This window comes from Lingula anatina, chromosome 6, assembly GCF_051362555.1.
Source record: "Lingula anatina isolate TDL-2025a chromosome 6, LinAna3.0, whole genome shotgun sequence".
NCBI classification, from domain to species: Eukaryota; Metazoa; Brachiopoda; class Lingulata; order Lingulida; family Lingulidae; genus Lingula; species Lingula anatina.
This window is the reverse complement of record NC_141772.1, coordinates 10,119,295-10,133,695: the sequence shown is the minus strand read 5'-3', so window position 1 is coordinate 10,133,695 and position 14,401 is coordinate 10,119,295. Positions and strand designations below refer to the sequence as shown.

At 34.9% G+C, this 14,401-nt stretch overlaps 1 protein-coding gene across 3 annotated transcripts in view; it reads left to right on the top strand.

Moving 5' to 3' along the window:
• Nucleotides 1-14,401, top strand: part of LOC106162479 (uncharacterized) — a 135,701-nt gene that overhangs the window by 10,994 nt on the left and 110,306 nt on the right. For all 3 annotated transcript variants that reach the window (XM_087014717.1, XM_087014716.1, XM_087014718.1), the window contains one exon: nucleotides 12,331-12,376. In XM_087014717.1, coding sequence (XP_086870843.1) covers nucleotides 12,331-12,376 — 46 coding nt within the window. The remainder of the gene's footprint in view (nucleotides 1-12,330; nucleotides 12,377-14,401) is intronic.

The following is a 14,401-nucleotide window of genomic DNA, read 5'->3' as shown; positions in this document are numbered from 1 at the left end:
CCAAATTATCTTTGTTGATCCATCCTCTATTTCTGACCGTCTTCCGACAGAAAAAATGAGATACCTGTTAATGTAAACTTGAAAATCTGACCGTCTTCCGGAAGACCCAGAAGACGGCCTCAATCCGCCCCTGAATAATATGTTTTGTGTGTTGTAATGAGTGATAAAGGGATGCATTTTGTCATGTTGTAACCTTCCAATGAGAAAATAGTAAGACCTAATAGGATAGGGTCATGGAAATGGTCCCATAGACAGAGCTAGAAAACAAGGCATTCATTGCTTTCTTCCACACCTGATGATAAAGGGGGGGGGGGGGGGGGGGGGGGGGGACAAATTGAATTGAGAGATTTTATTCTGTGATGCAAAATTCTAAGCATGTCATACTTGTTATGACTGAAGGTTATTTAGGAAAAATGTGTGGTAAAAAACGTCCAGATAGCCAGAATGATCCAGTTTTGATGTTGCAGCAAATCCATTATAACATACTAAAACGCAAAATTTCTGATGAAGTTGATGGAATTATCATTGTGCCTATTTTCCTGCAAACACAATTGAAGGAAATTTCCCTAAGGGGCTACAGAGCACTTAAGATCAGAAACAAAGGTGATTGGAAAGATGAAAAAAATTGGGCAAAAATCTGGAATCTCATCCCTGAAGGTAATTTTATGTCACATCATTTAACTTGAGGTACATGGTATTGACTCCTTTTCAATAAGGATATTATCATGAATCTTCTAGGTACATGCTTTAGGAATCATTTAAAATTAAATTTTTGTGTAGCATTTCTGGTGCGGTAGCAACATAGAATACAATGATAGGGTAGCCTACTTTTAATAAATATTGCTACCACCTAGTAAAAAACATTCTGATTTTAAGAATTTAGGAGTTCAAGTGAATACTGTATCTTTAAATTCCATTGAAAGATCAAGTTATTAATATAAATGCTGGTATTTATAATTTATAATAAAGTGCATTTTTTTTTCTTTTTTTTTGTGTGATGATGTTCACTAATTCACATTTGAAGATGCATATTAAGTCAATTTTTTTCAACAAAAAACAACCAAATGCCAGCATATACTTTCAAATAATATATATCTAAGAGAATTACCAAAACACATCGTTTAATATACCCCGAAAAGTATTTTTCTGCTAGTTTTCTATACTATACTATGCACAAAATAGCTAACTGTCAATTCTGCTGAAAAAAAAAAAACATTATGATTAACAGCAAAGTCAAAATCAAACTTTGAATGTGTGTGAAATGTGTAACTAAAATAAGGCTTCAGGCCCTTGAAAGTTTTTATGTACAGACACAGATGTGTCTGTACATATTGCCATCACCTGCGTCTGTCGTCGCCGATGGCGATGCCGATGCCGGCGCCGTGCACTTTCCTTGTAAACACGATAAGTGGAGGGCAGTTTTACTTTTTGGCTTTATATTTACAGAGCTGATGAATATTCATAAAACGCAGGTCAAGTTCGAAAATCAGCATGATCGGGCCATTATTGTAGAAGTTATGCTGTTTTTTCACTTTTCAGCATATTTTTCACATTTCCTCAGATTCAATTCTTAGGCATGTTAACAGTCTCATTATTAAACTAATAAGATACGTAAAAGTTTTTGTTTGACATTTCCTGCATCTTTACAACATTGTTAGTTGATTTTGTAAAAATGATGGTTAACTTGTTATCGTGTATTGTGTAATTAAGTGTCAAAAATGGAAATAAACACATATCATTGCAGTTTGTCAGATTCAATCATCCACTATGTTCAGAATCTCATAATGGAAGAAATTGGACATTTAACACTGCTCTGTTGATATTTTTCCCATCTCATCAATTTTCTTAGTTGATCATTTAAAAATGGCAGTAAACTGTTAATTTTGTTATATGTTAAAAATTGTTAAAAATTGAAAAAAAAAAACATTTCAGAACAGTGCTGTCTTGTTTACATTTTGGCATTTTCAAGTTGTGACTTTGAAGTTCCATGGGCCTGAAGACCTTTGCTAGTCACATTTTCTGAATATCCATGATACTAATATTTTATTATTAAAAATTGATGGTCATCATGCTGTTAAACATTATGTAATATTGCATCAAAATTTGAAAAAAAACTATTTTGGGAACTGCTCCTAAATTCTGCATGATCGGGCCATTATTGTAGAAGTTATGCTGTTTTTTCACTTTTCAGCATATATGCAACACTGTAAACACATTTCAAGGAAAACCGATGGGCCTGTTGTCATGAAACTCACAGGAGTAATCGATCTTACTATAACACAGGTCAAGTTCGAAAATCGGCATGATCGGGCCACTATTTTAGTATTTACGCTGTTTTTTCATTTTTCAGTATATATGCAACACTGTAAACACAATACACGATAACAAGTTTACCATCATTTTTACAATGTTGTAAAGATGAAGGAAATGTCAAACAAACACTTTTACGTATCTTATTAGTTCAATAATGAGACTGTTAACATGCCTAAGAATTGAATCTGTAGAAATGTGAAACAAGACAGCACTGTTCTGAAATGGTTTTTTTCCCATTTTTAACAATTTTTTTACACAAAACAAAATTAACAGTTTACTGCCATTTTTATAAAATCAACTAAGAAAATTGTTGAGATGGGAAAAATATCAATAGAATAGTGTAAAATGTCCAATTTCTTCCATTCTGAGATTCTGAACATACTGAATAATTGAATATGACAAACTGCAATGATATGAGTTTATTTCCATTTTTGACACTTTATTACACAATACACGATAACAAGTTTACCATCATTTTTACATAATCAAATAACAATGTTGTAAAGATGCAGGAAATGTCAAACAAACACTTTTACGTATCTTATTAGTTAAATAATAAGACTGTTAACATCCCTAAGAACTGAATCTGAGGAAATGTGAAAAAAACAGCATAACTTCTAAAATAATGGCCCGATTATGCTGATTTTCGAACTCAACCTGCATTTTAGTAAGATTGACCACTCCTGTGAGTTTAATGACAATTGGCCTATCTGTTTTTCGTATATTGTGTTTACAGTGTTGCATATATGCTGAAAAGTGAAAAAAAAGCATAACTACTAAAATAGTGGCCTATTTAGACAAATAGCATAATGACCATCAATTTTTAATAATAAAATATTAGTATCATGGATATTCAGAAAATGTGACTAGCAAAGGTCTTCAGGCCCATGGAACTTCAAAGTCACAACTTGAAAATGCCAAAATGTAAACAAGACAGCACTGTTCTGAAATGTTTTTTTTTTTTTCATTTTTAACAATTTTTAACATAAAACAAAATTAACAGCTTACTGCCATTTTCATATGATCAACTAAGAAAATTGATGAGATGGGAAAAATATCAATAGAGCAGTGTTAAATGTCCAATTTCTTCCATTCTGAGATTCTGAACATAGTGAATGATTGAATCTGACAAACTGCAATGATATGAGTTTATTTCCACTTTTGAAACTTTATTACACAATACACGATAACAAATTAACCATCATTTTTACAAAATCAACTAACAATGTTATAAAGATGCAGGAAATATCAAACAAACACTTTTAATATCTTATTAATTAAATAATGAAACTGTTAACATGCCTAAGAATTGAATCTGAGGAAATGTGAAAAAACAACATAACTTCTAAAATAATGGCCTGATTATGCTGATTTTTTAACTCAACCTGCATTTTAGCAGGATTGACCACTCCTGTGAGTTTAATGACAATTGGCCTATCTGTTTTTCGTATATTGTGTTTACAGTGTTGCATATATGCTGAAAAGTGAAAAAAAAGCATAACTACTAAAATAGTGGCCTAATCATGCCGATTTTCGAACTTGACCTGCATTTTAGTAAGATAGATTACTCCTGTGAGTTTCATGACAACAGGCCTATCGCTTTTCCTTGGAATGTGTTTACAGTGTTGCATATATGCTGAAAAATGAAAAAAAAAGCATAACTTCTACAATAATAGTCTGATCATGCTGATTTTCGAACTTGACCTGCATTTTATGAATATTCATCAGCTCTGTAAATATAAAGCCCAAATGTAAAACTGCCTTCCACTTATCGTGTTTACAATGAAAGTGCACGGCGCCGGCGATGACGGTGACGACAGACGCAGGTGATGGCAATATGTACAGACACATCTATATGTATATTTACTGTACTGTTTGAGAACAGTAAGTGACATGGTTTTTCTTAAATGGTCATCATGGGAGCAGTGCCCAAAATAGGTTTTTTCAAATTTTGATGCAATATTACATAATGTTTAGCAGCATAATGACCATCAATTTTTAATAATAAAATATTAGTATCATGGATATTCAGAAAATGTGACTAGCAAAGGTCTTCAGGCCCATGGAACTTCAAAGTCACAACTTGAAAATGCCAAAATGTAAACAAGACAGCACTGTTCTGAAATGTTTTTTTTTCCCATTTTTAACAATTTTTAACATAAAACAAAATTAACAGTTTACTGCCATTTTTATATGATCAACTAAGAAAATTGATGAGATGGGAAAAATATCAATAAAGCAGTGTTAAATGTCCAATTTCTTCCATTCTGAGATTCTGAACATAGTGAATGATTGAATCTGACAAAGTGCAATGATATGAGTTTATTTCCATTTTTGAAACTTTATTACACAATACATGATAACAAGTTTACCATCATTTTTACAAAATCAACTAACAATGTTGTAAAGATGCAGGAAATGTCAAACAAAAACTTTTACGTATCTTATTAGTTTAATAATGAGACTGTTAACATGCCTAATAATTGAATCTGAGGAAATGTGAAAAATATGCTGAAAAGTGAAAAATCAGCATAACTTCTACAATAATGGCCCGATCATGCTGATTTTCGAACTTGACCTGCGTTTTATGAATATTCACCAGCTCTGTAAATATAAAGCCAAAAAGTAAAACTGCCCTCCACTTATCGTGTTTACAAGGAAAGTGCACGGCATCGGCATCGCCATCGCCATCGGCATCGGCGACGACAGACGCAGGTGATGGCAATATGTACAGACACATCTGTGTCTGTACATAAAAATGGAAATAAACTCATATCATTGCAGTTTGTCAGATTCAATCATTTACTATGTTCAGAATCTCAGAATGGAAGAAATTGGACATTTAACACTGCTCTATTAATAGACTTGTGAAGATTCTTTTGTCTATAGCTATTTATTATGTACACACACAGATGTGTCTGTACATATTGCCATCACCTGCGTCTGTCGTCGCCGTCGTCGCCGATGGCGATGCCGATGCCGATGCCGATGCCGTGCACTTTCCTTGTAAACACGATAAGTGGAACACTATTTTATTTTTTGCTTTTATATTTACAGAGATGATGAATATTCATAAAACGCAGGTCAAGTTCGAAAATCAGCATGATCGGGCAATTATAGTAGAAGTTATGCTGTTTTTTCACTTTTCAGCATATATGCAACCCTGTAAACACATTTTAAGGAAAACCGTTCGGCCAATTGTCATTAAACTCACAGGAGTGGTCAATCTTACTAAAATGCAGGTTGAGTTCGAAAATCAGCATAATCGGGCCATTATTTTAGAAGTTATGCTGTTTTTTTCACATTTCCTCAGATTCAGTTCTTAGGGATGTTAACAGTCTTATTATTTAACTAATAAGATACGTAAAAGTGTTTGTTTGACATTTCCTGCATCTTTACAACATTGTTATTTGATTATGTAAAAATGATGGTAAACTTGTTATCGTGTATTGTGTAATAAAGTGTCAAAAATGGAAATAAACTCATATCATTGCAGTTTGTCATATTCAATTATTCAGTATGTTCAGAATCTCAGAATGGAAGAAATTGGACATTTTACACTATTCTATTGATATTTTTCCCATCTCAACAATTTTCTTAGTTGATTTTATAAAAATGGCAGTAAACTGTTAATTTTGTTTTGTGTAAAAAAATTGTTAAAAATGGGAAAAAAACCATTTCAGAACAGTGCTGTCTTGTTTCACATTTCTACAGATTCAATTCTTAGGCATGTTAACAGTCTCATTATTGAACTAATAAGATACGTAAAAGTGTTTGTTTGACATTTCCTTCATCTTTACAACATTGTAAAAATGATGGTAAACTTGTTATCGTGTATTGTGTAATAAAGTGTCAAAAATGGAAATAAACTCATATCATTGCAGTTTGTCAGATTCAATCATTCACTATGTTCAGAATCTCAGAAAGGAAGAAATTGGACATTTAACACTGTTCTATTGATATTTTTCACATCTCATCAATTTTCTTAGTTGATCATATAAAAAATGGCAGTATCCTATTAATTTTGTTTTATGTTAAAAAAGTGTTAAAAATGGAAATAAACCCATTTCAGAACAGTGCAGTCTTGTTTACATTTTGGCATTTTTAAGGTGTGACTTTGAAGTTCCATCGGCCTAAAAACCTTTGTTAGTCACGTTTTCTGTTTGTCCATGGTTCCTATATTTTATTATTAAAAATTGATGGTCATTATGCTGTTAAACATTATGTAATATTGCATCAAAATTTGAAAAAAACCTATTTTGGGCACTGCTCCCATGATGACCATTTAAGAAAAACCATGTCACTTATTGTTCTCAAACAGTACAGTTAATATGTACAGTTGTGTCTGTACATATTGCCATCACCTGCGTCTGTCGTCGCCGTTGTTGCCATCAATGTCGCTGTCGCCGGGGCTGTGCACTTTCATTGTAAACACGATAAGTGGAAGAAAGTTTTACTTTTTGGCTGTATATTTACAGAGCTGATGAATATTCATAAAATGCAGGTCAAGTTCGAAAATAGGCAGGATCGGGCCACTATTTTAGTAGTTATGCTTTTTTTTCACTTTTCAGCATATATGCAACACTGTAAACACAATATAAGAAAAACAGATAGGCCAATTGTCATTAAACTTACAGGAGTGGTCATTCCTGCTAAAACGCAGGTTAAGTTAAAAAATCAGCATAATCAGGCCATTATTTTAAAAAAATGCAGTTTTTTCACATTTCCTCAGATTCAATTCTTAGGCATGTAAACAGTTTCATTATTGAACTAATAAGATACGTAAAAGTGTTTGTTTGGCATTTCCTGCATCTTTACAACATTATTAGTTGATTATGTAAAAATGATGGTAAACTTGTTATCGTGTATTGTGTAATAAAGTGTCAAAAATGGAAATAAACTCATATCATTGCAGTTTGTCAGATTCAATCATTCACTATGTTCAGAATCTCAGAATGGAAGAAATTGGACATTTAACACTGCTCTGTTGATATTTTTCCCATCTCATCAATTTTCTTAGTTGATCATATAAAAACGGCAGAAAACTGTTAATTTTGTTTTATGTTAAAAATTGTTAAAAATGGGAAAAAAAATTCAGAACATTGCTGTCTCGTTTACATTTTGGTATTTTCAAGATGTGACTTTGAAGTTCCATGGGCCTGAAGACCTTTGCTAGTCACATTTTCTGAATATCCATAATACTAATATTTTATTATTAAAATTGATGGTCATTATGCTGTTAAACATTATGTAATATTGCATCAAAATTTAAAAAAAAAAAAAACTATTTTGGGCACTGTTCCCATGATGACCATTTAAGAAAAACCATGTCATTTACTGTTCTCAAACTTACAGGAAATAAACATGGGACCAAAATACAGCTTCAGTAGGAAATACAGTCTGTTTGGTAATTCTTACTGCCAGTTAAACAGTTTTTTTTGTGAAAATTTAATTTTTCACATATTGGCATTTTCAAGGTGTGACTTTGAAGTTCCACGGGCTTGAAGACCCATGCTAGTCACATTTTCTGAAAATCCATGATACTTATATTTTATTATTAAAAATTGACGGTCATTATGCTGTTAACCATTATGTAATATGGCATCAGAATAGAAGAAAACACAATTTTGGGTGCTGCTGCCATGATGACCATTATGGGAAAACCATGTTACTTATGATTGCCAAACTTTCAAAAAAGAAATACAGGACTAAAACGCAGTCTGAGTTGGAAAAGCAGTCTAATTGACTTCTTTTTCTGGAAGTTATACATTTTCAAAGTGTAAACTTGTCACATATTTTAATTACATTGGTATTACCTGTTGAGGATAATTAAAATTTGATGTTGAATTTGCAGTTTAACATAATGTATTTTTGCATCAGAATTGACAGTAGCCTATTTTGTGCATAGTTATTTCCTGTTATTTGTCTGTACATTTGACAGCTTTGCTGCCTTGTATTAGTTTGATCTTACCATCCATGCTTGCAGTCAGATTTCATCAGGGAATGAGGTTGTGACAGGTATGACAACCTGTCACCCCCTCTGGTGTGCTATTTGGAAACAATATCATCCCAGATAGCCAAGCACAGGAACCATCTAAAATTCAACCTACGGTGCAAAGAAGAAGATTTAACACCAGTTAGTATTAAACTTAAGACCACTATTAAGACAGAGAAGGCCAAGAAAATCATAAAAAATGCTGAAAGACAGCTGCTTAGGGAACGTATCAATCTCACAACACATAGGATAAATGAACTAAAAAGGGACAAGGAAAATGTGGAAAACAACGTAAAAAGTTGTTAGGAGAACCATAACATCAGTGACAATGAATTATTGGATATGGTCAAAGAACACATCCATAACAAAGAAGAAAGCGTGTTCAGGAAAAGCAGACAAACTCAGATCAACAAACTTGATAGACTACAGGGAAGAACATCACTGAAAGACAAAAAGGAGTCCATTGACCTATCTGGCACACAATTAAAAAAGTGGGTCAAAGTGTTGTCAAAATACCAACCCACAGACACAGAAATCAAAGTATTAGAAAAAGGCCTCAACTATGCCATTGCCCCAAGAAAAACTCCAACAAAAGAAATAATTGCTACTACAGAGGTGATTTGTGAACAACTACACCTCCCTCCAGAGGAAGCTGATACCCTAAGGCATGAAGTTGTGAACATCATCAAGAATACCAAGCCTCCAAAGGACAACCTCAGCCATGAGGAAAGGAAAGCCCTGAAGTCACTAAAAAGCAATAAAGAGATAATGATTGTACCTGCAGACAAAGGAAAGTGTGTAGTGGTAATGGACAGGGACAATTATATAGAAGAATGCAAACACCTGTTAGATGATCACACCACATACAAAGAGATACCTGAGGATCCAACTAAAGTAATGAAGGGCAGAATACAAGGATATTGAGGGCACTGAAGAATAAGGGATATTTAGACCAGATCACCTATAACAAAATATACCCTACATGTACATCGGATGCTACTCCGAGATTTTATGCAACACCTAAGATCCACAAAGACCCCATAAAAATGCGTCCTATTGTCTCTGGTATCAACTCCATTACGTACAACCTTGCAAGATTCCTAGCAGATCTTCTGAAACCTTTAGTAGGGAAGAAACCAAGCCATATCAACAACTCACAAGACCTGGTGAAAAAAGTGGAAGAGATCACTCTGGAAGAGGGGGAGGTGTTAACCTCATTCGACGTAACAGCCCTATTCACCAGCGTACCAGGCAACGAAGTGACAAATATGGCAGTAGAAAGGGCCAAAAAGGATAAAACCTGGAAAAACAGAACACTGCTTCCTCCAGAGGACTTTGGGGACTTACTAAAGCTAACAATTGAGACAACCTACTTCCGGTACCAAGGGCGTATTTACGAACAGGTATATGGAATGGCAATGGGCTCTCCACTCTCTCCTGTCCTGGCCAACCTATTCATGGAAGAGTTTGAAGAGCAGGCACTAAGAACAGCCACCCACCCACCAAAATTTTGGGCCAGATACGTCGATGATACAGGGGTTATAATACAGAAACAACACGAGGAGGAGCTTTTCCGACATATCAATGCACAACATGACAGCATTAAGTTCACAATAGAAAGGGAAGATGACAACCAGACATTACCCATGCTGGACTTACAGCTTATTAGGAAGAATGATAACATCACAACAGACATTTATAGAAAACCTACGCATACAGACCACTACCTTCAGTGGACATCCCACCACCCTGTCCAACAGAAGATAGGAATCATCAAGACGCTGATGCATAGGGCAGACACACTGATAAAAGAGAAACCCAAGATAGAGATAGAGAAGGAAAAAATCGGAGTGGCTTTTAGAAACTGTGGTTACCCGGAATGGGCTATAAAAGAAGGGGAAAAGAAAGGAAGAGAAAAACAACAAAGGCCCGAGAACATGACTGAAAAAGAAAAACCCAAAGGATATGCAGTACTACCTTACATGAAAGGGATTAGTGAAAAGCTAAAAAGAGCATTCAGAAAAAGGAATGTAGTATTACACCATAAGGCAGGACAGACACTAAGAGGCATCCTAGTATCCCCAAAGGACAAATTAGACCCAGGAGAACAGTGTGGAGTTGTATACCAGTGTGAGTGTCAGGTGTGTGGAGAGAAATACATCAGAGAGACAGGACGTTCCTTAACTGAAAGAATCGCTGAACATCAAAAATCGATCAAAAAACATGATAAAAAATCTGCCCTCAGCCAACACCAGGAACAGACAGGGCATTGTATAACATCAACAACCATAGAAGACATAATAATCTTGGAAAGAGAGACACGAGATCTACACCGGAAAGTTCTTGAAGCAATTAACATCCGCTTACATGGGGCCAAGTTGAATCGGAATGATGGGACTGAGCTACCCAACCTCTACCTACCACTCCTAAGGGAGGGGCAGGCAAGGGGGGGGGGGGGATCTGACCAAATAGCACACCAGAGGGGGTGACAGGTTGTCATACCTGTCACAACCTCATTCCCTGATGAAATCTGACTGCATGCTCTATTAATATTTTTCCCATCTCATCAATTTTCTTAGTTGATCATATAAAAACGGTAGTAAACTGTTAATTTTGTTTTATGTTAGAAATTGTTAAAACTGGAAAAAAAAAAATTTCAGAACATTGCTGTCTTGTTTACATTTTGGCATTTTCAAGTTGTGACTTTGAAGTTCCATGGGCCTGAAGACCTTTGCTAGTCTTATTTTCTGAATATCCATAATACTAATATTTTATTATTAAAATTGATGGTCATTATGCTGTTAAACATTATGTAATATTGCATCAAAATTTGAAAAAAAAAACTATTTTGGGATTTGCTCCCATGATGACCATTTAAGAAAAACCATGTCACTTACTGTTCTCAAACTTACAGGCAAGAAACATGGGACTAAAATACAGCTTCAGTAGGCAATGCAGTCTGTTTGGTAATTCTTACTGCCAGTTAAACATTTTTTTTTTGTGAAAATTTAATTTTTCACATATTGGCATTTTCAAGGTGTGACTTTGAAGTTCCACGGGCTTGAAGACCCATGCTAGTCACATTTTCTGAAAATTCTTGATACATATATTTTATTATTAAAAATTGACGGTCATTATGCTGTTAACCATTATGTAATATGGCATCAGAATAGAAGAAAACACAATTTTGGGCACTGCTGCCATGATGACCATTATGGGAAAACCATGTTACTTATGATTGCCAAACTTTCAAAAAAGAAATACAGGACTAAAATGCAGCCTGAGTTGGAAAAACAGTCTAATTGGCTTCTTTTTCTGGAAGTTATACATTTTCAAAGTGTGAACTTGTTACACATTTTACTTACATTGGTATTACCTGTTGAGCATAATTAAAATTTGATGTTGAATTTGCAGTTTAACATAATGTACTTTTGCATCAGAATTGACAGTAGCCTATTTTGTGCATAGTTATTTCCTGTTTTTTGTCTGTACATTTGACAGCTTTGCTGCCTTGTTTAAAATAATGATTGACAGCATAATCAATACCAGCTTTAATTACCTACTATATATAACACTGACATTCAGAAAATATATTTACCATTTAGCTTTATGCCTGTTGGAGTTCTAAGTCTCACAATGAAAATGCCAAAATGTGAAAAATAAACATTTCACAAAGAACTGAATAGTTCTGCTAGCTTTTTATACTGTATATACATGGGGAAGAAAAGTAGGTCCCATAAGTCGGTTAAATTTCTGACCAAAAATTTAAAGAAAGCTGTCTTAAGCTCTTTTATGGCTGATTGATGGATTTATTCAGCTGTTGACAGTTAGCCAATTTGTGCATCATTTTTTTAGAACTGCTTTTTGTCTGTACTTTTGGCAGCTTTATGGCCTTGTTACTGTGTTTTGTCCATCTTGTTTAGACAAAAGACACTTTTTCTACAGAGCTGTAAGTACATACTATGTTAACACTCATTACACGTGGATTGTCTAACTGTAGTTTGTCTTTAATTTTCTTATAGATGACAGCAGCAGCATAGAGACACAAGAAAAGAGTTCTTTTAGAGGGTAAAGTATTTGCAAGAAACACACATGCACAAAAGCTACTGGAAAATAAAAACAGTATTGTGTTACAGGCTTTCCACAAAGAGGCATCTATAGTCTCTACTTTAATAGCCAGCTTTCCGCAGTCAATTATTTAACCCCAGTTAATGCTGACCCATAAACTTCTGCTGGGCCCAATGAGAAGTGGGGTCACTTCAGTAAATTGTCCATAATTTATTTGTGTGCCTTTATTACCCATATAAAGTATACATCTTTGAAAACCCAAGACTTCAAGCTAAATGAAAATGGAATTACATTTAAATGTTACATACAGTAATTCAGTGTATGAAATTCAAGGAAATTAGTAGCCAGAATGTCGGGCAGGTAACTCTGAAAGGTTAATTATAACGCCTAGAGTATTAAGAGAGGTATGCTGAGGCTTTTAGGGGGTCTAGAATGCATTCTTGGGAGTGTGATTTGGAAATGAAAGGAAAATATCATGCCACATTTGTGGAAATTTAGAAATTGGTTGGAATTTCTACCGAATTATACTTTGTCAGTGGTGTATTTATAGATTGTATATACTCAAGTCAAATAAATAGACCTCTGTGCTGGCAATAAAGAAGAAAGAATTCAGCACATAAAATCTCTTAAAGCGGTCAGGAACGGTCCTGCACACAGGTTTTACAAAAAATGTTGCTGCTCAACTCGTTGTAAATCAGCCATTCGAAGTCACCTTCCTATGAGTCCTGAATTGTTCTCTTTTGTTTGGTTTGGTCGTAATCTTATTTCGATTTCTTGTTTTTCTTTTGTTAACTTCTCTGTTGGATTTTTTCATTTTTCACAGCCCAAGATGAAAGCATGTGGGGGAAAAAAACTACATCTGATGCACGACGTAAACTTGTATGTTCACTCAGAACTTTGGGATTCAAAATTTATGTAAAATTCAGTGTGGGACGTTGCCCACCTAAAGTGGCACCGGGCTAGTAAAAAAGTTGAAAATTTATAAAGCACTAGCCTGAACGGGCTAGTTGTAATTTTGAACTTATTTTAACACTCAGTAAGATTTCATAAATATAATTCGCCAGTCTTCTTTGTCCCTGCCTCTGATTTGACGTTTCTAGATAGTATGATATGCCTCTCAGTTGAAAAAACTCACACCTAGCTCTAACTACTGAATATTGATTAGTTTCTATAAATAACTTCACCGTAGTTATTAATAGCAGCAGTCTATCTGATCAGCCTGTTGGCATCTTTTTATTTGACCAGTTTGTTGTCATGACTACAAATTGCTGCCAATCAAGAAACTGGATCAGACCAGAATTCCTTGATACTAGCAACAGGTTCTTTGTCAAAACAACACTGTCTCCGAAGCAAGTGTAATGTACGCGTTATCTTATAGAACATTTGGGTTAGGACGACTTAGCACACTGAGGGGTGGAGTATTCTATTTCCCTTTTTGTTTATATTTTTACCACCAGCGTAGGCACTGGCGGTACACATGGTTTTAGTCCCGACCCCCATGTTCTGCCGGCTCCACCGCCATCTCACCGTTACCGCTTCTCCTCCTAGACGGTAAGGGCCTCCATACCCATCTCTTGGATTTAGGTCACCTATAGTCTCAACTCGTTCCACATAAAATATGAGCTTTGTCGGTGCTGGGGTCTAGGTGTGGCACTAATTGCATCAATGCACCCTTGTCCAAAAATGGCAAAATTAAATACTAATTATCTACCCTACGGAAGGAATTATGGGAAAATTTCCAACAGACGGCTGAGCGAAAGTCATATGTGGAGATTTCAAATATGCCCTTGGATTTGACCTTTGACCTTTATTTCAAGGTCAAACGGGCCAAGATTAAAAAAAAAAAATGAATTTTTTTGCGAAAAAAAATTATTTGCGCTGATATTCAGAAACTACACAGACCTAACCAATAATATTATTGTACCACCAGCGTTAGCGCTGGCGGTACACATGGTTTTAGTCCCGTCCGGTCCGTTCCGCCGGCTCCGCCGCCATGTCATCGTTACCGCTTCTCCTCCTAGACGA